We start from the raw sequence: 26,746 nt of genomic DNA, 5'->3' as shown, positions 1-26,746 counted from the left end.
AGGGGGCAGCTCTACTCTGCCCTACAGGGTCGCTATGAGTCGGAATCGACTCGACAGCACTGGGTTTGGTGTTTGGTTTGGTATCCAAATACCTTACATTACGGTTAGGTCAGTTCTCACCAAAGTTCCACACCTGTCTTTTGATCCAAATGCCTCCACTGAGGAAAAGGGCGATTCATGGGACCGAGGGCTACTATGAACGTGTAGATTTTTAGAAGTGCACCTACCTACTTAGGCTTATCGAAATTAGAGAGATGATAACTTTAAATCTGTTTTTGTGAGTTTTGAGTCAGTTTTTGCTCTGAACATAATAATGGAGCAGAATGAAACAAAACATAGCTGTTCCTTTTCCAGAGCATTTCAACTTTGCTCCCTTTACTTTTTTTTTTTTTGTTGTTGTTGTTCCTATAACTTTTCAGTTAGCAGTCAAGCGCTTAACTATTTGCCCCACCAGGACTATTTTATTTTTTAAATTTTTTATTGTGCATTATATCAACTCGACAGCACTGAGTTTTTCTGGGTAAATGAAAATTTACAGAGCAAAGTGGTTTCCTATTCCACAGTTTGTACATAAACTATTCCATGACGTTGGATTCATTCCCCACAGTGTGCCAGCACTCTTCCTCCCTATTCTCATAGAAAAGAGCCATTCTGCAGATCCACCAGGTTCACCAGATCTGTGCTGCCAAATAGGAACAGCAAGTAATAGTTGACATTAATTTAAACACTGTCTCTTAGTCATCTAGGGCTGCTGTAACAGAAATGCCACAAGTGAATGGCTTTAACAAAGAAAAATTTATTTTCTCACAGTCTAGTAGGCTAGAAGTCCAAATTCAGGGTGTTAGCTCCAGGGGAAGGCTTCCTTTCTCTGTTGGCTCTGGAGGAAGGTCCTTCTTGTCAATCTTTCCTTGGTCTGGGAGCATCTCAGCACAGGAACCTCAGGTCCAAAGGACACGCTCCGCTCCCAGCACTGCTTTCATAGTGGCATGAGGTCCGCATGTCTCATTTCTTGCTTCCCTCTTTTGTATCTCAAAAGAGATTGACTTAAGGATACAACCTAATCTTATATATCTCATCAATATAACTGCCACTAATCCATCTCATTACATCACAGTGATAGGATTTACAACATATAGAAAAATCACATAAAATGGTGGACAGTCATACAATACTGAAAATCAGGACCTAGCCAAGTAGACAGATATTTTTGAGGGACACAGTTCAATCCATAACAAACACCATCTTGTAAACCTAGTAACACCTTCACTAGTATGATGGATAAGGAAGAATTTTCTCTTTAGTAAAGTTAATTTTAAATAAAGATTCTATTTAAAACTCTAAAGTAATATATACATTACAATTAAATACACACACACACACACAAAGGCAAGCTAATGAAGAATTAAAATGATATCTCTTTACTTTATATGATAATGAATTAAACCCCACCCCAAAAAAACTCACCGCCATCGAGTTGATTTTGATTCATAGTGACCACATAGGGTTTCCAAGACTGGAAATATTTACGGACATCGACTGTCTTCCTCTCTCAGAGCCCCTGATGGTTTCGTCTTCCTCTCTCAGAGCCCCTGATGGTTTCATCTTCCTCTCTCAGAGCCCCTGATGGTTTCCAACTGCCGACCTTTCCGTTAGCAGTCAAATGCTTTACCCATTGCACCACCAGGGCTCCATAATAATGCATTAGGTACAGAAAACCCTGGTAATTTCAGTCAACGTTATGCTTTGAAACGTTAAGTCTCATGTTAAAGAGCCCTTGTGGTGCAATGGTTGAGCTCAGCTGCTAGCCAGAAAGTCAGTGGTTCGAACCCACCAGCCACTCTGTGGGGCAGTCTGCTTCTGTGAAGGTTGAAACCAGAGAACCAAGCCCATTGCCGTTGAGGTGACTCTGACTCAAAGCGACTTTATAGGACAGAATAGAACTGCCCCATAGGGTTTCCAAGGAGTGCCTGGTGGATTCAAACTGCTGACCTTTTGGTTAGCAGCTGAACTTTTAACACTACGTCACCAGGGTTTCCCTATAAAATTACAACCTTGGAAATCCTATGGGGCAGTTCTATGTTCTGGAGAGTCCATAGGAGTTGGAATTAACTCGATGGCACCCAACAGTTTCATGTTGAGATTATCTTAAAGTCCAAGCTAATTGGATTTGGATCAATGAGATTTTTTAAGCATCTATTTCCTTTAAAAGTTTCAGTTTTTGAATTTTGCCTACTCTGTAATTTGATGCATCAAACAAACAAAAATGTAATTATGCCTTATGGTATACATACCTTCGAATAACACTTCACATAATAATTGAAATTATTTCTTTTGCTTAAAGGAGTATTGCTTAAAGCAGTATTATTAATGAACAAATGTATTACTGATTCTGAACACGCTTAGAAGTTTTAAGCTCATGTTTGCATCATTAGAGATATCTTACAAGGAATGATTGACTAGATTACAGAAATGGTAGTTCCTAAGCGTTTATATAAATAATAATATATTATTGTGGGGCAGTGGCCTTTTCCACAGGCTCTTGTTTTGTGTTTCCAATTTGTTAGATATCAGTGAACGCTTTTTTTACGTTTTGATGAAGAATGTACAAATACCCCATATTATAAAATCATCAAATAATGACCCAAAACAAAAAAAACCCATTGCCGTCAAGTTGATTCTGACTCAGACAATGACACAGTCTTCTTTTTTTATCTTGGCTTCTTAGATGTGTCTCACGGTAGGGAAAACACGTGCAAATCTATGCATGTATGTGTAGTCCTAAACCAAACACCAAGCCTGATGCCATCCAGTGGATTCCAACTCATGGCAACCTCAAGTAGAACTATTCCATAGGATTTTCTTGGTTGTTACCTTTATGAAAGCAGATTACCAGTCCTTTATTTTGTAGCGCTGCTGGGTAACCCACCGCCAACTTTTATGTTAGTTGTTGTTAGGTAGCATCGAGTCGATTCTGACCCATAGCGACCTCATGTACAACAGAACGAAACATTGCCCAGTCCTGTACCATCCTCACAGTCGTTGTTATTCTTGAGCCCGTTGTTGCAGCCACTGTGTCAATCCATCTCATTAAGGGTCTTCCTCTTTTTTGCTGACCCTCTGTTTTACCAAGCATGATGTTCTTCTCCAGGGACTGATCCCTCCTGACTACATGTCTAAAGTATGTGAGATGTAGTTTTGCCATCCTTGCTTCTAAGGAGCATTCTGTTTGCATTTCTTCCAAGACAGATTTCTTCATTCTTTTGGCAGTCCATAGTATCATAGTATCTTCAGTGTTCTTGGCCAACACCATAATTCAAAGGCATCAATTCTTCTTCCTTCTCCCTTATTCATTGTCCAACTTTCGCATACATATGAGGCGATTGAAAACACCATGGCTTGGGCCAGGCGCACTTTAGTCCTTAAGGTGACGTCTTTGCTTTTGAACACTTTAAAGAGGTCTTTTGCAGCAGATTTGCCCAATGCAGTGTGTCTGTTGATTTCTTGACTGGCGCTTCCATGGGTGTTGATTGTGGATCCAATAAAATGAAATCCTTGACAACTTCAGTCATCTCCATTTATCATGATGTTGCTTACTGGTCCAGTTGTGAGGATTCTCATTTTCTTTTATGTTGTGATGTGATGTGATGTGATGTGATGTGATGTGATGTGATGTGATGTGATGTGATGTGATGTGATGTGATGTGATGTGATGTGATGTGATGTGATGTGATGTGATGTGATTGATGTGATGTGATGTGATGTGATGTGATGTGATGTGATGTGATGTGATGTGATGTGATGTGATGTGATGTGATGTGATATTAGTAGTTGTGCAGAAATCACTCGTGCCACCCAGGGACCTGTGTCTACTCCTGGAGACATAGAAAATAATCCTGCAAACAAAAGTTCAACTTCACTGTCCCTTCTCAAAAGTGTTTGTTACCTAGTAAAATTAAACAACTCAAGGAACCTCCTTTTGAGTGGTAAATAGGTTCCCATCTGAGAAGCCACCATGCATGCACCTTGTCTAAAGATTTTAAAGCTTTGCTTTTTCATTTTAGAAATATAGGCCACATTGAAAACAAGTAGTTTTATTTGGGACTATTAGAACAGGTAATGAGAAGTATTTCTGGTTTTATTGCTAGCTGATTTTGATTTTTGAAATACCATGGATGACAGGAGGGCACTCTTTTTCAATAGTTTTAAAGGCTTAGTTTCTCACACTATAAAAATTATGGAGTTTGTGAGTTGTTATTCTGTGCCAAGGTCACATGTGATTGCATGAATTTCATCATTGCGTAAATATGTCTGTAGTACTGTCTCTAGCCCACCAAATGACAGCCAATTATTTGTAAGGCCATGTAATATTTTAAAATTCCTTATGTAATCCTGCTCTGAAGGTAATAGATGAAATTACTTCTCAAGAATAATTCTAGTTCTTGTAGTTTATGGCAGTGTTTATACGAATGAGATGAGAAGTATGTTGGATGAGAAGAAAGCATTCAGTTTACCAGATTCCCTCATAGACTTCTAAGTGAGTCTACCTTCTGGTATGCTAAATGGCCCAACGCCAAACTGACTGTTAACACAGTCTAGAATTAAGTATCTTAAATTGAGGAAAATGACTAAAGAGTGATCTGTGCAGCTTTTCATAGGAGTTACCAATCCGAGAACATTTTAAGTCTTCAAAGAGAGTGTGACATCAAGTCATCTTTTATTTGAGTGTTGAACTTTCTAACTATGGAAAAATATTAGTTTCATTTTGTTCTATGCTAAAACTAGTCCCTTAGCTACAGTTACTAAAGAGAGGGCACATGGAACAGGGAGGGAACTTACCCTTTGGATTTAATTGTTCTTCAATTCCATTGAAGGTGTTTATTCAACATATATGTTCTGGTTTAACAAACATGTAGCCTATCTTTATGAGCATCCTGGGCTTCTCTGCAAAAGAAGCCTTTCCATAGTAATATGCTTTATGGTTTTCCTTTATAAAACTGTAAATATAACTGTAGGTATGATATCCTAATGTAGAGCCTCATCTCAAATTTCTTTTCACTGCAGCTAGTGAATCTGAGAATCAAAATTTCCCCATTTGGTAATTAACATGATTACCTTTGGGGGCAAATGGGGACTGAGATGGGTAGAAATTATATGTAAATATGATTTATTTTTCATCTTGTCAGTAACTGGTCCAAATGTGAAACTACCTGGGAAAGGTGGTAATACATATTGACAAGGTTGGAGAAAGCCAGATCACTCTTAAGTTATTTTTCATAATTTATGATATTTAATTGTAACTGTGTTAAGAGAGACAGTTTGATGTTGGGCCATTTAGAATATCATAGGGCAGACTCATTAGAAGCGCAAGAGGGAGTCTGATTACATAGGTGAATACCGGTTCTTATTTACTTTTAATACTTGTTTGTTGTCTGCTGCTTCCTATTAATAGATTGTATACAGAAGGGCAAAATGATGCAGTACCAAGATCAGGGGCCCTAGAGGCAAATAAACATAGGTTCAAATTTTTGCTCCATTGTTTAGTAGCCAAGGAGCCCTGGTGGTGCAGTGGTTAAGTACTAATCTGCTAACCAAAAGGTTGATGGTTCAAACCTACCAGCAGTTCTGTTGGAGAAAGATGTGGCAGTCTGCTTCCATAAAGATTACAGCCTTGAAAACCCAATGGGGCAGTTCTCTTCTGTCCTATAGGGTCCCTATGAGTGAGAATCAACTTGACATTGACTTCATGGCAGTGGGTGTTTAGCAGCCATTTGACCCAAAGGAATTTATTTAAACTTGAGGAACTTAGGTTCCTCAACTATAAAATGTAGATAACAAGGCCTGTCTTATAAGGCATCTAATAACACAGTGGCTACTACAGTATAAGAGCTTAATAAATAACTGAGGAGCTTCATGTAGCATTAAAAAGCAATTTCATTCATCTTTTATTCTGATGATTCCCAAATAAATTTATTCAGATGAATCCCAAGTATATTTCCATGGTATCAAGAGATACCATGAAATTGTCCAAAGCATTGAAAACATGATTAATTATAACTCAATTAAAAAAAAAATCTATGTACTGGGCTAATTAAATAATTCCAAACTGGGAGGTAGGAGTGTGCAGGGATATGATTACAACCAAAACACCAATATTTATACTCCGTTGTATAATCCACTTGTTGCTATGTTTTTCAGATATAAAAATTAGAATATAATTTTAAAATTTTTTTTATTAATAACTTTGAAGAATAATTTTAAGTCATATTCTTTCCCCTTTACAAAAAAAAAAAAAGAAGAAAGAAACTTAACAGGCACTTTTCAGATGAAGTAGTATGGAGGGCAACAGGAAGTATTTACTTTTCGTCTTTCCGAGCTAATTTCATTTTCTAACCATAGCCATGTAATACTTTAAAAAATGCCATTGAGAAAATGTTTGCAGTAGGATTAAGGACATTTTTTGTTGTTCTTGTTGATTTGCATTCATCTTTATATTTCTGTATTCAAACTAATTAATTTTTAAAAGAAAAAAAGTTAAGGAACCAGAAATCAGATTCAAATATCTGATCTCCAATTCCCTTTTTTTAGCCTATAAAAACCAGGTAACTTAAATAAGAAATAACCCACTGCCATCAAGTCAATTCCGACTCATAACAACCCTGTAAGACAGAGTAGAGCTGCCCCACAGGGTTTCCAAAGCTGCCACACCTTTCTCCTGTGGAGTGGCCAGTGGGTTAAACAGCCAAGAACTTAACTACTGTACCACCAGCGTGCCTTAAACAGGAAATAAAGGGGTCATAAATTACATTAGCAGAAAGATAGCTTTAGTTCATTTTTCCCATAGTCTTAAGAATCGAACCACTAAATACAATAGTAAAACAAAATGAGATTTAAAAAGAAAGAAATAAAAAGAAATTGAGTCCTCTCTAACATTCTATTATTATTATTGCTTTTTAAACAAATAGCAAAAGTCACCATCAGAGTCGTTTATCGGCCGAGAGAAGAGATCGAATTCTCAGTCATACATTGGACGCCCAATTCAGCTGGACAAGATTTTGATGTCTAAAGTAAAAGTGCCACACACCTTCGTCATCCACTCCTACACGCGGCCCACCGTGTGCCAGTACTGCAAGAAGCTTCTCAAGGGCCTCTTCAGGCAGGGCCTGCAGTGCAAAGGTAACGATGATTTTACCACCAAATGCTTAGTCACTCATCCACCTGAAATTACAATTTTTCTTTGTTTTACAACTGCTCTTTATGATGAATTATTGTTTTTGTTTGTTTTGTCTTAAAATCACCATCATTAGATTGCAGATTCAACTGTCATAAACGTTGTGCGCCCAAAGTACCAAACAACTGCCTCGGTGAAGTGACCATCAATGGAGGTAGGTGAAAATCCAAAGTCCTGTTCATGCTCCTTCTGTGTTTGAGAGGGTGACAATTAGGACTCAGGTTTTTTTTTTTTTTTTTAACTTTTATTATTTTCTGTTCAGATATTTGTGACCTAGCCCAAGGCAAATGATGGCCTGAGTTTGTTCTGCTTTACTGTAGAAAAGCACTCATTCCATCTCACTCACCTGTGGTGAAAACCAGAGAGTCTTTCTTGACCGTTACACTGTGAACCAAACCCAAAACCCATTGCTGCCAAGTCGATTCCGACTCATAGCAACCCCATGGGGCAGAGTAGAACTGCCCCATAAGACTTCCAAGGAGCAGCTGGTGGATTTGAACTGCTGACTTGTTTTTAGCAGCCGTAACTCTTAACCACTACACCAGCAGGGCTCCCCGCTGTGAACAGCCAGTAGTAAAAACTTAGATGTCCAGAATATCTCCCCCAGCTGTCTTATTTTATACTCTTAGTTTGTTCAGAAATGTGAAAGTGGTTGGAATGCCCACAGATTATCCCTTTCAAAACCCTGTTACTTTATCTTTAAATTTTTTTTTTTTATGTGTTATATGTTTTCAGTAATAGAAGGCATGATTACTAATTGAGTGTGTTCAGGTTTTTGGTTGGTAATGTGGACTTCGAGAAATATTATGTGGGCAGATATTTTCCCACTAGTCTGGTGCCATTTTTAGCGGACTCTGTCCGAAGGATCTTTAAAGGGTGGTACTTTCCATTTGTTTACATTGGACATCTCTGGTTTTTCAAATATGGGACATGCACACACACAAACACACACACGAAAAAAACCCAAACCCACCAGGGCTCCATAACTTACACAGGAAGCCATAAAACTGCTTACAAGAATTCTCTAATTGTACCAAAAAAAAAAAAGTTTGACCCAATCACAGGTCCTGGATACACTGCCTCATACATAAGCCTTCTGCCTTAGTGAATTACACAAGCCCCCACTGGAGGGCAGCATTTACTTTTAGTTGGACAAGTAGCCTCCTAAGAAACCTGAGAACCCGAAAATGTTTGTGGGTACCTTCTGTCCCAAGAAGCATAAAACGGTTACAGCTCTCAGTCTCTTTCCTCCATTCTCATTCTAAGCATTGAGACAGAAGTTAACTTTTCTTCCCCATCCATCAATGAAGAGAAGGCTCACAGAGACTGTCCCTTCGGAAATAGTCACTTATTTCCTTCACCCAATTATTATTTTTATTGTATGTGTGATTGTTAACCTGCATCTTTATTAAAAGAGGAAATTTAATTCAGCCAACTAAAAAGAACATATTCTTTCCTATTGTTGTCATGTGCTGTCGAGTCAAATCTGACTCATAGAAACCCTATAGGACAGAGCAGAACTGCCCCATAGAGTTTCTAACACTATAATCTTTATGGAAGCAGACAGCTACATCTTCTTCCCACAGAGTGGCTGGTGCGTTCAAACTGCTGATCTGTTGGTTAGCAGCCAAGCACTTAACCACTGTGTCATCCTTTCCTATGTTTGGGAATATTCCTTTGGAAAAATCCTAACTACAAAAGTCAATTTTGAAGGATTCCTAAGAAAAATGCTATACCCTAAAGGAACAGCTCACATTTTCTTTCCAGGTAGTGTTCTCACTGGATCACTACCAAAACATTTGACTTAGAACCTCAGACTAATATTTTCCATAGATAGTCGACTGCTTTATATCTTCAGTCTGATACCAGTTTTCTGATTCCTCTGGGAGGAAAGATGACTATGGAAAACCATGTTAACAATTTGAGTATTTTTGTGCCTAAAAAGCTAAAGAACAAATGCTATAATCTTTGCTCTAGAACTTTCTTCTCTATAATAAATACATACCTGGAAGAAGAAGGGAGAGCTCTCCAGGAAAACATTCCGGCACTAATTTCTGACTTAGAGATTCATGAATTAGCTGCCAAAATGGAAGCTTGGCAATCTCCCCACTTTCTGGGGCATGTGTGGTTAACTTTGTTCAGGCCCATGGAACCCAAACCATAGGGAAAAAGTACAGTTTTTGATGTTGTTGATTACCTTGAAATTGAATTTTCCCATATGTTATTGTTAGGTGCCGTCGAGTCGGTTCCAACTCATAGAGACCCTGCGCACAACAGAACGAAACACTGCCCAGTCCTGTGCCATCCTTAAAATCGTTATGCTTGAGCTCATTGTTGCAGCCACTGTATCAGTCCACCTCGTTGAGGGTCTTCCTCTTTTCTGCTGACCCTGTACTCCTCCAAGCATAATGTCCTTCTCCAGAGACTGATCCATCCTGACAGCATGTCCAAAGTATGTAAGACGCAGTCTCGCCATCCTTGCCTCTAAGGAGCATTCTGGCCGCACCTCTTCTAAGACAGATTTGTTTGTTCTTTTGGTTTTTTTTTTTTTTTTGGCAGTCTATGGTATATTCAATATTCTTCACCAATACCACAATTCAAAGGCGTCAACTCTTCTTCGGTCTTCCTTATTCATTTTCCAGCTTTCACACGCATGTGATGTGATTGAAAATACCATGGCTTGGGTCAGGCGCACCTTAGTCCTCAGGGTGACATCTTTGCTCTTCAACACTTTGAAGAGGTCCTGTGCAGCAGATTTGCCCAATGCAATGTGTCTTTTGATTTCTTGACTGCTGCTCCCATGCCTGTTGATTGTGGATCCAAGTAAAATGAAATCTTTGACAACTTCAATCTTTTCTCCATTTATCATGATGTTGCTCATTGGTCCAGTTGTGAGGATTTTTGTTTTCTTTATGTTGACGTGTAATCCATACTGAAGGCTGTGGCCTTTGATCTTCATTAGTAAGTCCTTCAAGTCCTCTTCACTTTCAGCAAGCAAGGTTGTGTCATCTGCATAACGCAGGTTGTTAATTAGTCTTCCTCCAATCCTGATGCCCTGTTCTTCTTCATATAGTCCAGCTTCTCGGATTATCTGTTCAGCATACGGATTAAATAGGTATGGTGAAAGAATACAACCCTGATGCATGCCTTTCCTGTATTTAAACCAATCAGTATCCCCTTGTTCTGTCCGAACAACTGCTTCTTGGTCTATGTAAAGGTTCCTCATGAGCACAATTAAGTGTTCTGGAATTCCCATTCTTCACAGTGTTATCCATAGTTTGTTATGATCCACACAGTTGAATGCCTTTGCATAATCAATAAAACACAGGTAAACATCCTTCTGGTATTCTCCGCTTTCAGCCAGAATCCATCTGACATCAGCAATGATATCCCTGGTGGCACGTCCACTTCTGAAACCGGCCTGAATTTCTGGCAGTTCCCTGTCGATATACTGCTGCAGTCGTTTTTGAATGATCTTCAGCAAAATTTTCCCATATAGCCAGAAAATATCTGATAAAATGTGAATACTTCAGGCTTGGCAGGATGGTGTCTTTAATCAATCCATTTTCTAATTTTAAAATAAGTACTTTACATTAGTACATAATTATAATATATTGCATTACCATCAACTGCCTAGTGACAGGGCTCAATATTACTTCAACTATATAGTATGTTATGATTTTAAAAGCTATTGCCTCTACAACCCATTTAATATATTGGCCTCTGTGATTTAAAAAAAAAAAAGAAAGAAAGAAACTGCAACAGTAAGAATCAATGGCTGAATCTTTTTATATGAGAAGCTTTCTCACATCATCCCATATATCACCTTTTCCTATCAGTAGCGTATTACTGAAATGTTATCAGTTTCCTATTCACTTGTACCTGGTACCACTTTGCTCCATAGCACTTTGTTCCTATCCCATCCTTGATTTCCTTGTAAGGATCTCCATGACTTTTCATGTTCTTAGGCTTAGGGACACAGAAAACAAGTATCTGCCTGTAAAATTGTATACTTGCCCTCTTATAAATTTAGATATTTATGAGCTAAAATTAAAAAGAAAAAATAAATTCTTCATATATTCATATGACTATTTTTAGGGCTTCCAATTGATTTATTTTAAGATTGCCAACTTTCCTTTAAGCCCTGAGTCCAGGTCTCCAGGCTTATCTTCACGGGTGTGAAACAATTTTCTAGATTTGCTTAGCCCTGGGGCAGAGTCTGACGTGGTCATGGAAGAAGGGAGCGATGACAACGACAGTGAAAGGAACAGTGGGCTCATGGATGACATGGAAGAGGCACTCGTTCAAGATGCTGAGATGGTGATGGTAGAGGGTCAGAATGACAGTGGGGAAATGCAGGATCCGGACCAAGACCACGAGGACTCTAACAGAACCATCAGGTAAGGGTGGCACTCCCAGTCTCTATCAAATAGTGGAGCCCCAGTGGTATTTACTTTTTAATGCTATTTGATATTTCAATCTATTATAAAAGAAATGTAAAAGGTGTGTTTAATTCATTAACGAATGAGCTGTGTTCTTTACATGAGAGACTTTGCAGTTGTGAGGTCTTGATTCCCTTGGAGGAGTGTCGTTTTGCATCCTTTCCTAGCATTGCCTCATTCACTGATGCATTTTTCCTTTGCGTGTGAGGGATACGCACATGTGCTGTCCATAAATTTTTTACTGAGTTAATATTTATTCAGAGCTTATTGTGTGGAAATGCAAAGCTCAGGGATCAACTCCAGCAGCCAACATCAATTTTATAGCTGGCCCCTCTTAAAAATGTCACATCATGTCTCTACCTCACTGAACTTCCATGTATGTATAATTTTATATTTGTTATCGAATTATTCTTGTTGATTACTACATGATCCCCAGTTTTTATTTTGGGTCAGCAAACTACAGCCACCAGGCCAAAATCTGTCTGCTGACTGTTTTGTAAGAAAGTTTTATTGGAAGACAGCCACACCCAATTTGTATTGTCTGTGGCTGTTTTTGCACTACAATGGCAGAGTTCAGTATTCTGTAAAGCCCAAAACATTTATTATCTGGCCCTCTACAGAAAAAAAGTTTACCAGCATTTGAATTATATTATAATGCAGATTGAAACCTTTGTGTCCATTTTGCTAATGGCATATTCATTGGCAAACTGAAATAGTTCATGAGAGTCCAAACCAAAACACCTGTTGCCATCCAGTCGATTTGACTCATAGCAACACTATAGGACAGGGTAGAACTACCCCACAGGGTTTCCAAGGAGTGGCTGGTGGATTGGAACTGCCAGCCTTTTGGTTAGCAGCTAGTAAAAATATCATGAATCTTTTTTCTATTTAGCAGCATAATACATTTTTTAAATACTGGAAAATATTAGTCTTATGACCCAACTGTCTTTCGAAGATGTGCATTTCTTTACTACCAAAAGGCCTTAGACAGTGCATGTGTGTGCATATGTACACGCGGTGGAGGGGGGTGGGAGGAGAGAAAAAAAGAAAGAAGAGAAAAGAATGAAAGATCAGCATAATTCCATGAGTTATTGTTATTAAATGACACCTTACCTTACAGATTTTAATTTTTAGGGAATTACAAAAAGACTAAAACTCATGTTGAATAATATAGCCTTTAAACGATTAACATTTTGTCTGTAATAAATAGTTAAATAGGCTTTTATAATGTGATTCTGGCCTCAGTATGCTGTGACAGTAATCTATATGAACACCTTATAGTTCAACCCCAAAACTAAGATGCTTATTATCCTGCCTCGGATTTTTAAAGTGTACATATAGAGTGCCTGTCACTCTTCAGAGTAAACTGTGGTGTTTGAAAAACCATTTTACATTTCACTAAAAATGGGATGTGAATTTTTGGGCTTTCATTTTAAAAGAGCTGAAATAAGATTTTATGCATGAAAAGATCTGTATCTAAAAACATTTCTTTCCTAAAATATTTTGACTTTTCAAGTCCGTCAACAAGCAACAATATCCCACTCATGAGAGTAGTGCAGTCTGTCAAACACACGAAGAGGAAAAGCAGCACAGTGATGAAAGAAGGGTGGATGGTCCACTACACCAGCAAGGACGCACTGGTAAGTTCCGCAGTGAGCAATTTTCTGTTGTTGGTTTAAGTGCATGAGTTGCCAGTGGTCCCTGAGGCTTGTGGGATGTCTGAGTTTCTGGGAGCAGACCCGAGCCCAGCCATCAGATAGAATCAGAAACCAAAACCCGTTGCCATCGAGTGGATTCCAACTCATGGCGACGCTATAGGACAGAGTAGAACTGCCCCATTTGGTTTCAAGGAGCACCTGGTGAATTCGAACTGCCCACTTTTTGGTTAGCAGTCATAGTTCTTAACCACTACACTACCAGGGTTCCGGATAGAATCAGGGGGCGCACATGATCAGTCTGTGTATCAGATGTAGTTGAACGAGCAACTAAGTGAGAAAAAAAAATGTAGGAAGCAATTTCAGGGGGACAAGGTTGTCTACCTCTATTCCTTGAGATCATCACCAGACAACGTGAATGTTTGCCTGTCACTTAAGAGCAATGGTGAAAGCCACAGTATGTACACTCAGAATGCTGCTTTGCAATTCACAATTTTAAATGAAACACTACATGTTGGGGGACAAAAAACAATAGTAACTATTGTAAACTTCTCAAATAATTAATTACATGTGCACTTCTAAACTAATCCATTCAGGAATGTAACAATTCTATTTTTAATTAGATAAAAGACAACATATTTTAATTTTTTCATCTAATCTGAATCTGTTCACTTTTCCAGGTTTTCCTAATAGTTGATGATTAAGGCTGAGTGTGTGTGTGTGAGAGAGAGAGAAGTTGATGCCCTCTTCAAGGTTATATTAATTGACAATCAGTGATAAGCTCATTTCTCAGTCACTGATCGTTCTTCCCTCAACATCTTCTGTCTGTAGGGGCCCCATCATTTCCTTAGATAAATAGATACCTATAATGTAATCATTCTATCTGTAATCTAGACCTTCTATTTTGGAGAAAGAGTTACATGATTTACTGTAGGACTCAATTGAACACCATCTAGTTCTAACTAAACATGACATAAAATAATTAAAGTACGTTTACTGTATTTAACAGGCCAAATAATGATTGTAGAAGGGACCAGAATAACGTTGCGGTATTTTGCTCTTAAAAGAAGAAAACACACACACACATACACTCATACTCACGCTAAAATCATGAAAAATACCTGGAGTAACCAAGGACCTGGTTAGTAAATCACAGGAGATAGATCTATAGTGAGCTTAAGAGAAGACAGAGTTGTTTGATGCATTCCCTGACTTTGTTAATGCCATGGAGTCAACCCTACCATCCAGCAAAAAATGTCCTAGCTTTGTTGTAACATTCAAAATTCTTCCATCTCTAATGGAAGCCAAAATGCCTGATTGGATCAGCATAGTATTCCTGTGTTCTGAAAAAATGAGTATGTATTAACACTATATCTCTTATTAAGCCTTTTTATTTTATCACAGACTACAAATCCTCCTTTAGCTCTTCAAGCACCCAAGTAATTTTCTAAATGGTGTTTTCAGTTTACTGTGCACATACTCAGTACCAGACATGTACTCGGTCCTAGTGCATCATCTCCAGTATTACTCATAACACTGTGATGTAGACAGAGACACCTCTCTCAGAACGTTTGCTAAATCATCAAATTCCAGAGTCTAGAATTGAGGGTGGATGTGCCTGGTCCAAAGCCCCATGCATGTTCTCTATCATTGGGAAACTGTTTTGATTTTTATTAGTATTTTTAAAAAAGTTTTTAAATGATCCTGAATCTAATTTCTATTTCAGAGGAAACGGCACTATTGGAGATTGGATAGCAAGTGTATTACCCTCTTTCAAAATGATACAGGAAGCAGGTACTACAAGGTAAGGATGGTTCTTGATTGAGTTCTTGTATCCCCTCTTGCTTTCTAATGGGAATGTAGAATAGCAGAAACACAGAATACATAGCAAGAGACATGACTGTTTTTGTGTTTTCTCTAAGATATATTTTTTTCTTTTATGTAGTTTACAGATTTCTGGGCAATCGGTTGTGACCTCATGATTCTTCTGTGATTTTCACATTCCTCTGGGGAGTACTTCTGGCCCCATGGGATGACGGTGGGGAGAGGAAGCTTAATTGAGCATTTTAGCAAGGGATGTGTGATTTAACTAGAGAATTTGAGGTCACGAAAGATTAGCTAAAAGCAAATTCTTGAGCTCTACTACATCCTGCTTTTCCTTGTGTCTTTGGCCTTGCAGCACATCTGTGGTACTAAGAAACATTTTATGATTTTCCATGCATCACCAATAATGTTCATGAGAAACATTTCCCTCTAAAGAAAAATGTGGCAGCAATTTTCATTCTCTCTCTACATTAAATAACATAGATTTGGCATAGTGAAGAGTAAAACACCAATCCTAAAGAAGTTCGTAGTGAAAACAGTAGACACTTGCTTTTTCAAAATGAATCAGACTCGGACATAGTTGATCTAATTCCCATTGGCCGTTTTACATGGCTCTAACAAAAGACAGAAACCTCATTAAGTTTGAAAATAAGATTTTTATTTAAAAATTATTATTTCTTAGTCACTCCATGCTTCTTGGAGGACAAAGTGGCATTTTTTTATTTCAAAATTCGTTTAAAAATAACTCATTTTAAAACCAATACCGTGGTGTTCCCCACTAAAACTATTTACTTAGCTGTATGATGATATTATCCTGTATAGATTCAAGTTATAAGATTGATTTTCAATGCCTTAGAAAATAATTAAAACGTAAAAACAGGAATACATACCCAAATGCAGTTATAAAAATTATCATTTATATTCTGATTCTTGGATTTTGAGCAAGATTCCAATTCTTTATTCTTAACCACATTTACTCCTGTCTTGTGAAGATAGTAAAGATGGCCCTTACCTTTTCTAGAAAAAGGATATGATAAGATTTCCCTAAATAAAAGAATTTTTGAATATTTTAAGTAATATTGTGCATTATAAATCCATTCTGTATAAATCATGGCTATTTTTAATGTCATGTCTTGCATGTTCCTAGCATGAATTTTATTTGAAAGTTTACACATTTTTGATAAACTACATTTAGCATACTTTATCTTCCCTAGGAAATTCCCTTATCAGAAATTTTATCCCTGGAACCAGCAAAAACTTCTACTTCAATTCCTAATGGGGCCAATCCTCATTGTTTTGAAATCACGACAGCAAATGTAGTGTATTATGTGGGAGAAAATGTGGTCAATCCTTCCAGCCCACCACCAAATAACAGCGTCCTCACCAGTGGCGTTGGTGCTGATGTGGCCAGGATGTGGGAGATGGCCATCCAGCATGCCCTGATGCCTGTCATCCCCAAGGGCCCATCGGTGGGCTCAGGAACTAACTCACACAGTAAGTCTGCCAGTTTTCTAACTGTAGCGTGAAGCTCAGTCATCTGCCTACCCCTGACTCAATAAATATATATCTGCCTTTCCTGGGAACAGAATGAAGAACACCCCCTTGCGAATGATTTAATTTATTTGAGAACAGGCTATGGTTTCTAAATAAAAGCTGCTTCGCATACAAAAAAATTTCATTCCTCAAATGATTGTATTTTTTTTCTTTTTATATGAAAATTGTAACAAATTGATATAAACCCTGTATAATAGGCAATATCAGAAACCTAGGACCAGTGGTCATAAAATAAAAAGTAATTTAGTCAGCCTGAGACTAACCTAGAGCTAGTCTAGGTTCATCTGCTTGCAAACTTGAATCAATATATTTCCCCCAAACACCTACCATGGTATTCTGTGCAGAGAACTTGGTGGACAGAGTACTCGGTAACTCTTGATAATTTTATCCCTGGAAAAAATGCACTGTTCATTAGTAGTAGGAGGTAGATTTTGCCAAAATGCAACCAGAACCAACTATTAAGGATGAATTTTAAAAAGAAATTTTAGAGATCTATATAAAAATGTGATTTTAAATTTCATAATGAAGTCTGAATTAACCTTTCTTTTTTATATTTATAGCGTTTTATCTGTCGATCTATAATTGCTTTTTAATTTATTTATCTCTAAAATGAACATACTTAGTAATATATATGCCTATTTTGGTGCTAAGCGCTTGATGTGAAATTTCTATTTTAGTCCCAAAATAACTCCCACAGATAGATATTAATGATTTGCCTATTTTATATCTGAGGACATCAAACTGAGATTAAGTTGTCTAAGCTCATATGAGAACTAAGAAATGGCAGAGCCAGTATTTGAACTCAGGTCTTTCTGATTCCAAATATTATACTAAACAGATAAAATATTTTTCAAAACCAAGTGCATAGTCAATCTTTAATTTTAAAAGTAAAGAAATATTCTAATAGGTATTTTCCTAGAAAAATCTAATTGCCATGATTTATTTAAAAATAGCCCTGTAGCATGATTGCTAGGATTGTGCTTACTTACGTTGCTCTTACCTCTCTTGCTAATTCTCTGTGTGTTTGTATTTTTTTGACTTGTGCTTCCAGGAGATATTTCTGTGAGTATTTCAGTATCAAATTGCGAGATTCAAGAAAATGTGGTGAGTATATATCTACTAATGTAAAATTGGGAACATGGCTATGAAATAAGAGCATTCATAAAATAGATTTTTATTTACGTAATATTACAATTTTTCAGTGTTTTCCAGAAAATAAAATAGGATCCCTTGGGATATTTTTCTCCCAAAAGATTTTAGAAACGTTACATGATATAGATTTTTTTAGTGATTTTGCTATAATCTGTTGTGTAATGTCAAGCCAAATATCTGTTACTCATCTCAGCTGGGGAATTATAATGTAGTGCCTGATTTTTCACACATTTGTCCAGCTTGGTGTACTGGGATTTTATTTGAAGTTGCATAGTACTAAATAAAATAAATCATCGATTGGCACGAGCAGCTCAAACATGTAGTTGTTTTCCATTAATTAGTTGCTACCTAGGAGTGCTGACATATGATGAGGAGTTTCAGGTACTCTTACAGTAACTGAAACATCAGGGCAACCCCAAGATAATGGAGTAATTCAGATTTTATTGCTCCCAATTCTATCCTCTAGTCACCTGTGCCATATCAGTCTATCCTTTGTGCTCAGTTTTTGAAAATTGGTGACCAGACGTATTATGAAGTGTTTACATTCTGTCATGTGTTCATTTGTTATATTTTGTCCCTATAGCATGTAGCCAAAAAATATTCAGGCCTTTCCCACCACTCATGACCCAGATTTGCATTCTATGTTGCCTGCAATGCTTTTGATCAAAAGAAAGCAGTTTACAGCCTTCCTTAACACTGATCTGAGTTTATTTTTTCAAGCATAAACTCCGTGAAGCTACTCATTACAAGAATAGTTTTACAACCTTTGCTAGATTAGAATAAAGAAACATAAAGTCAAAAATGAATTGGAGAGACTTGGGTAAATTTCATAGAGAATATTAGGTGAATTTTTGTGCTCTCAGTGACCACATAAATTTCTAAACAACTGCAGATTCATGTTGTTTTTGCTTAGTTTAAAAGATATTTGGGGAAATAGAGACTACTCTATATAGGCTTCTTGGGAAATTCCAGATAGCTGTGGGGTCATCCCACCTTGTTCAATGTCCACTGATACCTATAGAAAATTCTGGGTCAGTCTTGAGTTATCAGAGAAAGCCCCCAAGAGAGTTTCGTTACAGAGGGAGTAGCTTGAACTCAGAATATTGGAGAGGTATGTTATCCATTGTATTGTCTCCAGAGAGCACTGAACTCATCCTGCGAATACTCTGAGAGAATTACAGGATGGGGAAAACTTGCAGTTGTCTTTTTAGGAAAGATGGCAAAGGCATAGGATAAAAGTGGATAGGATATGCAGAGGGTAGTCTTGTATGTAAAATGACTTTCTTTGCAAGGTCAAAGACACTATAAACGTGGAAGAGAGACAGCAAATAGGATAGGATGTAATTGGAACACTAAAGTCAAAAAGTAATGTGTTTTCATGAGCTTGGTCATCAAAGGACTGCAAATCGTAGGTTAAAACATACTGCTTTATTCAGCAGTTATTATTTCAAAGAGAAAAGAGTAAGGTTTTGGACTTGTTACCTCCAACACTGGAAAAAATGGAACAGTTTAGCTACTTGGCAGATGAGAATTCATAATGGATTGTCATCCTTTTGTGGTGTCACCAGCTCGCTCACAGTGATTCAGTGTCCTCTTCCTTTAGGCTCATATGGATGTGGGTGACTATCCATGAAGGTGAAAGTGGTTGGAATCAGGATTAATTTAGGCATGTGGTTAGGAACCATGATTATTTAACCTGAAATTTCTAATAGCCATCCAAGTAAGAAAACCTCTCTCTGAGTACGTATAGTAAATGTCATATAGTTTTAAGTCTTACTTATCTCCGTTGAAGTACATTTGATGGCACATTAGAAAGCCTCTGCCACGTAAGATCATAAGAGATTTCAAGATGTTACAATATTATGTTAATGAAGAGTGTGCTCTGAATATTGTAGTCATATTAATGGATTTCGTCTAGCATTTACAATTAAATTATTTCTGTTGTTTTAAATAATTAATATTATTATCAGTGCATTAAGAAAATTATAATCTATGAGGACTAATATTTTATCCCACCTCACATTTGTTTTTTATTGGGCTTGTGCCGATAGGACATCAGCACTGTATATCAGATCTTTCCAGATGAAGTGCTAGGTTCTGGGCAGTTTGGAATTGTTTATGGAGGTAGGTCAATTCACTAAAGTTTTTTACATAATTTAAATTTTTACATTCTTGTGTTTAGAAAAGAAAAGTAACATCTCTGGGAAAAACATAAAGGACAAAACCTATGTGTGTATAAGTTCGTATGTGTGCATCTTCCTGACAAAACCTGTGCATGTATATGTTTGTATGTGTGTGTCTTCCTGAGTGTTTTACCTACCTTCTTTTAAGTTTCTTATAATAGTCACTATTTAGAAAATTGTACATATTTCTGCTTTGAAAGAGAAAGTTTTCTGCTCATGAAAAGCTTGTTTGGCTTAGATACTGACAATCTCTCCACAAAACGCTGAAGCAATTTGATTTATTTAGACAAAATGTTGAGGAAACAAGGAAGTTGTGATTAACAGACAAATCAGTTCCATTTTCTGTTAGTGTATTTGATCAGAATCCTATAGAAGCCCATTCACAGGACAAGGAAAATACATCCTTTAATTGTTTAATAGTGTTAATAAAGTATTTGCTTCCTTAAGATCTGAATTTTTTTAATTTTTGAAGTGAAATACTGAATTTTTACGTTTTTTCTTATTTCAAGCCTTTTGATGAATTTATTATTTTGACTTCCGTTGTTTTAAATTCTAGCCAGATCAATCATCATTTTCAAGTCTTTAAAGAACATTTAATTTTAATGTTTTACTTCTAAATTGCTGTCATAACTTTCAGTTCCTTAGATCAGCAACAGATTGTCTTTTTTGTGAGGTCAGGGTGCCCTGAAACAATCACAATGTCCTACCCCGTGTTATTTCTCATCATGTGATATTGGGCTTTTTGTTTAAAAATTGATTTCTGCTCTGTTTTGCAAAATAATTTTGATTTCTATAAAACTCTTAAGTGATTTTTTTTATTCTACTTTTGTTGGAAGCATAGTGCATGTTAAAAAAAAAAAACACCGCGGTGATATTTTTAAAGCAACTTCCAGAGGCTGGCATGGCTTTGGGACAATACAGAAACGTTCTAGTGACCCATGCATTTATAAATTTTAAAAGAGAATTTTTTTATAATCATAGTTAATGATCATTATCTTTTTGATGGAAAACTTACGAGTGAACTATTTGCTAGTTCATAACAGTGGAGTAGGGAAGACCAAGTACTAGACAGATCGTTGCTGTATAAGTGTAATAATTGCATGCAAAAAAATAATAGTAGACAAAAAAAACCCAAACCCAGTGCCATCGAGTCGATTCCGACTCATAGCAACCCTATAGTAGACAGAGCATGATAAATATACAAAACTGCACATAGTTTCGGAGTGGGGTTGGGCAATGGTGAGTAATGAGGTTAGAGAGACCAAAAGGTATCAGATAATTTGGAACATCATATTTTGGAGAACCAGGCATAGAAGGAGGCCTCCACAAGGAAGACAAAGAACAGAGTCTCAGAATAGTAGAGGCCAAAGTAGATGTGACTTTGTTGAGAGGAGTTAAAGTGGTTGAGTTGGAATAGAGATTACCATAAGTCAGAGTTGAGTGATATTGAAAGCATAAAGTGAAAACATTTCATAATAAAGGGAAGGAATCAGAAGGAATAGTTGCAGTGAAAGTGTAGGATAAAGGAACGTAAGATTTATAACAACAAATGTTGAAATAATGAAATTTCAAGTTAATTTCTGTATGACAAAAATGTAAGTAATTAGGTCACTGTATTTTTCATTTTCAGATTCAATTAACGTTATTATTGTCTGCATTTACTACAGTGTAATATTGTAGAAGTTAAGAGTTTAAGGTACCCCACAGATCCCTCTGGGTTTGTTGTGAGAATTAAATGGACTAGTGTATAGAAGGGGTCTATCATGTGATGATGATGATGATGGTGATGATGATGACAAATATTTTTTGAGTGTGGCATTTTGTTAGTACTTTACATGTTTATCTCATTATTACAACCCTACTATTGAAGATGAAAAATCTAAAACTCAAGAAGATGAAATGATTTGCTTAGGTTCTCAAAGCTAGTATGTGTCAAAATCAATGCTTTAATTGTTCCCACTATAATACACGTAAACTAGTTTATCTGGACTTTAAAATTATACTTTCTTAAGGAGAGCCCTTTTATTGGCAGTGTGCATATTTTCTGTATAAGGTAACTTAATATCCTGTTTCTAAAATGTATTTATGAGAAAATGTCAGGCTGTTGATACACATAACTTTCAATCCTCCAATTCTTTTGTGTTCTAAATTATGACTAATTTTAAAACACATATTTGACATAGAATAATGGAGCTAAGTAATGAAATCTTTATCGATATGAGTCAGTGCTCTTCAGGAATGTTAATTTATTCAGTGAAACATCTTTTTAATTATTATAAATAATAATTAATTTTTTTAATTACTATAGGTTCTCTTTAATAAAGATGATATTTAATAACATTATGCTAATGTCTCCCTTTTTATTTTGAAGGCAAACATCGTAAAACAGGAAGAGATGTAGCTATTAAAATCATTGACAAATTAAGATTTCCAACAAAACAAGAAAGCCAGCTTCGTAATGAGGTTGCAATTCTACAGGTACTCCTTTGGTTTTCTTTCGGGGCTGTAAAATCATCATCTTAACTTCTGTAAAAGAAAAAAAACTTATCCAAAAATCATTGTCACAGATATTCGGGAACACTTTAGTTAACTATAAAGGGGAATCAAACATCAGACTATTACCTGGGTAGTATCCTTCCTGCGTCTAGGCAGCGGTTGTTCTTTATTCTGTATTTAGTACTAGGTCTTGATGTATTATTAATACTCATTCAATCAATAATGTTTAAGCCTTTGCCCACAGTGAACATGGTGAGATCATTTTGTTTTACATTATAAGTGACCTTGCCTTGATAAATATTCTTCCTTTATGCTGTGATAAGTATATGAATGGGATACGTAACTGTCAGCATATCAGGTAAATGTGTAAATTAAGTCCAAGAAGCAGATCATCTTGGTTTTATTAATGTCCTCTTTGTCTCTCACTGTAAGCCTTTCATCTAATATTGATCATGACACTTGCCTCCTCTAATTAACATAACATTCTCTTTTACTAACAGATTTTGTTAGTAAACGGTATTATATGGTATATATAACATGTCACCTTTAAAGCTTTTTCTGCAACCAAAGGGAAATTGATCAGTTGCCTTCTAAATGCGGCCAACAAGCTATCCAGTCCCAAAAATTTAGACTGTGGATAAATGCCCATTTTTATATAACCACCATAATTGTCATGCAAGTTGATCACAATGTTCTAATTCATAATTTTATTGAACAAGGTTCATTTGAACATTGCTAGTGAAACAAAACAGATTACATTTCTACATTCATGCCTTCATTCAGCCTCCATTTATTGAGTTTCCAACTTCCATAGAAGTTGGAAAAGATACAATTTCTGTTCTGCAGGAGCTTATGTGTACACAGACTAAAATGATAAACTAATTGTGTACAAATAGCCTACTGTACATGAAAAAATAATGTTAGACTTTCCTGGGACTCAGAATTTCTAAAGATGATGTTTTGTGTGTCTTGACCACCAAGGTAAAGTAGAGGACTATCACAGTGTTCTCTTCTTTCACGGAAGAGACCTTCAGATCTTAAGATGCTGATTCGTGACTTAATGTTTGCTCATCAGTTACCAAAAAAAGATGCAATTATTCTTATCTTATCAAGATTGACATCTGAAAACTTAAGTTACTGACATATCCCAAACCTGGACTTCTGTTCTTCCTGTCTGCACCCCCAGGTGGTTTCCTGGAAGCAGATTCTTTTGCAGCATGCTAACCTCCAGAGAAAGGAGCCCTGGTGGCACAGTGGCTACATGCTCAGCTGCTAAATAGCAGACCAGGAGTTTGAACCCACCATCTGCTCCCTGGGAGAAAAGACCTGGAAATCTGCTTCCATAAAGATTTACAGCCTTGGGAATCCTATGGGGCAGCTCTACTGTGTCCTATAGGGTTGCTATGAGTCAGAATCATCTCGATTGCAGTGGATTTTGATAAACCTCCAGAGTTACAGGAGATGAGAGGAGTCAGTTTCAGGGTTAACATGGCTACACCTATCTGCAGAAGACCAGCTAGATGTTGAGAGTCTAATTTATGTGTCTATGACTTTTAATTGGCTTTCCTGAGCCTGTCAACACATTATCAGCTGCGGGCACTGTAGTGAGGTAGAAAAATAAAATGTACCTCCACATAAACTGCCTCCCATCTCCTTCTCTAAAATATTAGATGCAACCAACAGCTCTCTCTAGATTTAAAAATATATAGACATTTAGCAAAGATTTTATTATAATATGGTTTCTTCAAAAGAATTTGCTTAGATTGAAAGTCAAATTTGCCTGTCAAGCATATGAAAAAGTCAAACCTCTCTCATAGCCTGGAAGCGCAGAAATTCTCATCACCTACCTTATCACCCAACCCTATTTTCCCCAACCATTCTTCGCTTCATTCATTCAACTAATATTTACTCAGTGTGTATCATGAGCCAAGCACTGTTCTAGGTTCAGGCGATAAAGACGCACAGGTCCTTGCTGTCACCTGTCTTTCATTCATCCATGCTTTTAGGTGGATATTTACAACACATTCTATGCATTGACTTTTTAATCACATTAAGTGAAATTGTCAGTCACATAAAGTCTTTTTTTAGGCTTGATGTAATTATATGCAGATACAAAGTTCAGGAACTCATACTTTATCATAAAACTGCTAATTATTTCAAATACGTTCACCAAAAAAAAAAGGGGGGGAATTCATTCTGTCCCCCAAATGAAAACAGACAGGCCAAGAACATGTCTCATTCCTTTTTTATTGTTGTTAGATATATATCATTGTCTGATATATTAGACCCTCAAGAAAAATTAAACCCAGTATCCAGAGACAGGGAAGCCCATGCTTATCTCCTTCAAATCTTTGCTCAGATATCACCATCTATATGAGTACTAGTACTACTCTGACCCCTTATTTAAAATAGCAGCCTACCCAAACCCTCTCCTCCATCCCTATCCCTATACAGTATTTTTAGGCAAATAACATGCGCCTTCCTTCTACGTTTGTTGGCCAACTGATCCCTCCCCCAAGGAGATATTTTCTTAAGTGCCACTTTGCCGATTTTTTTTTATACATGCCGCTATTAAAAAAAAAAATTAATATAGGGTGCATACAAAGATGCCTCAAGGTTGGGAGGAAGCAGTTGACCAACAAACATAGAGGCACGCATTATTTACGTAAAAATGTGGTATTCATGGTTCCTCTTACCCTGATCTGTGGGGTTTTTTTTTTCTTTTCTATAACACTTACTGCCTTCTAAGTTTTGATATAGTTTTATTATATTTTGTATATATTCCTCTCTCGCCGCCACCCCTTGGCCCTGCCACTAGAATACAAGGATCGGGAGCATAGAAAGCACTGTTTCATCTCCTAATGTATCCCATCACCTGAAACTGTTCTGGCACACATTACCATGAAACCAAACCCATTGCCGTCAAGTCCATTCTGACTCATAATGACCCTGAAGGACAGAGTAGATCTGTCCCATAGAGTTGCCAAGGCTGTAATCTTTATGGAAGCAGAGTGTCATATCTTTCATGTATGGAGCGGCTGGTTGGTTCAAACTGCAGGCCTTTTAGCTAGCAGCCAAGCACTTGACCACTGCACTACCAGGGCTTCTTTGGTACACATTAGGTACACAGTAAATATTTTTTGACTGAATTAATTAAAATTTTACAAAAACATCATCCTGTCTTGTAGCATGACTCACATAGTCTTTAATCAAGTTTCAAAAGGCTCAACTGCGTTTGCTGTTAATGGTGAATTGGTTGATTGGTTAGTTACGCAGGGGCATATGTGGTTTTCCCTGTGAAAGCCCTCATTGCCTCATCTATTTCTTATTAAAAGAGAGAACTCAGCATTTTAGAGCTGAAAAGGCAAAGTGGTAGCGGAAAGGGGGCCGAGAGAATACATTTGTGACTCACTAACTCTGATTTGGTCATAGTAAGTACCGTAATTAAAAGTTAGTTGAATGGTGGAGAAGATTTTTGTTTACATATCTTGAGGAACAGAGTTCTGTCACTCTGGATGTAAAAGTCATACCCAAAAACACTTAGAATCCTCTGTCTTGTGGTCCCCTGGCTTATGGAAGCTGGTGCCCTAGTTACTGGTTGTACCTGGAGTTCGACAGGGTCTATCCTCATCCCCTCCTTCTAATTGTCCAGAATGGAGCCATGTGGGTTGAAGTGGCTGATTAGAGAAAACCTTCCTCACACAGCTCTGCGGGTCCCTTTGGTCAAATTTTTATTTGTTTCTATTTGAGTGAAAGAGCACTGTAGATGATAGAAGACTTCAAACTTCTGTAAATATGGAATGTAAGAAAAAGTAGAATTCTCCTTTTATTTTCTGTTTCACCTTCTCAGCGAGTATGATTATTATGGTATAGTTATCCCTTATGTATATCACTTAGAATAGCTCTGTTTTTGACATCTAGCAATACTTCATTATGCTTTAGAAGGATGATAATTAATATAGATGTTAAACTTATTTCATGAAATTCTTGAGGAATCCTGTTTACCTTGTTGTTTGGAAGTTTGTATCTTGATGAGAAGCATGGTAAATTTGAAATAAATGTTGTTTTTTTCTATTTGTGTCAACAAAACAAGAATATAAGGATGCTTATCTTAGGGTTATTACAAAAACTGACCTTCGTAAGAAAATGTAACCATAACTTAGAAGCTTAACCTCTAAGGTAAATAACATTGGTATAATTTATTTAATAAAC

At 36.9% G+C, this 26,746-nt stretch overlaps 1 protein-coding gene across 1 annotated transcript in view; it reads left to right on the top strand.

Annotated features, from left to right (window-relative positions):
* The window catches only part of PRKD1 (protein kinase D1), a 399,928-nt gene that overhangs the window by 331,271 nt on the left and 41,911 nt on the right, over positions 1-26,746 (top strand). The window contains exons 5-13 of the mRNA XM_003408596.4: positions 6,963-7,173; positions 7,305-7,382; positions 11,424-11,628; positions 13,187-13,310; positions 15,052-15,129; positions 16,364-16,643; positions 17,755-17,807; positions 19,907-19,979; positions 22,410-22,516. Of these exons, the coding sequence (XP_003408644.1) occupies positions 6,963-7,173; positions 7,305-7,382; positions 11,424-11,628; positions 13,187-13,310; positions 15,052-15,129; positions 16,364-16,643; positions 17,755-17,807; positions 19,907-19,979; positions 22,410-22,516 (1,209 nt within the window). The remainder of the gene's footprint in view (positions 1-6,962; positions 7,174-7,304; positions 7,383-11,423; positions 11,629-13,186; positions 13,311-15,051; positions 15,130-16,363; positions 16,644-17,754; positions 17,808-19,906; positions 19,980-22,409; positions 22,517-26,746) is intronic.

This window comes from Loxodonta africana, chromosome 10 (genome assembly GCF_030014295.1).
Source record: "Loxodonta africana isolate mLoxAfr1 chromosome 10, mLoxAfr1.hap2, whole genome shotgun sequence".
NCBI classification, from domain to species: Eukaryota; Metazoa; Chordata; class Mammalia; order Proboscidea; family Elephantidae; genus Loxodonta; species Loxodonta africana.
Note: the sequence above shows the minus strand (reverse complement) of the source record. Positions and strands in the feature narration are given on the sequence as shown.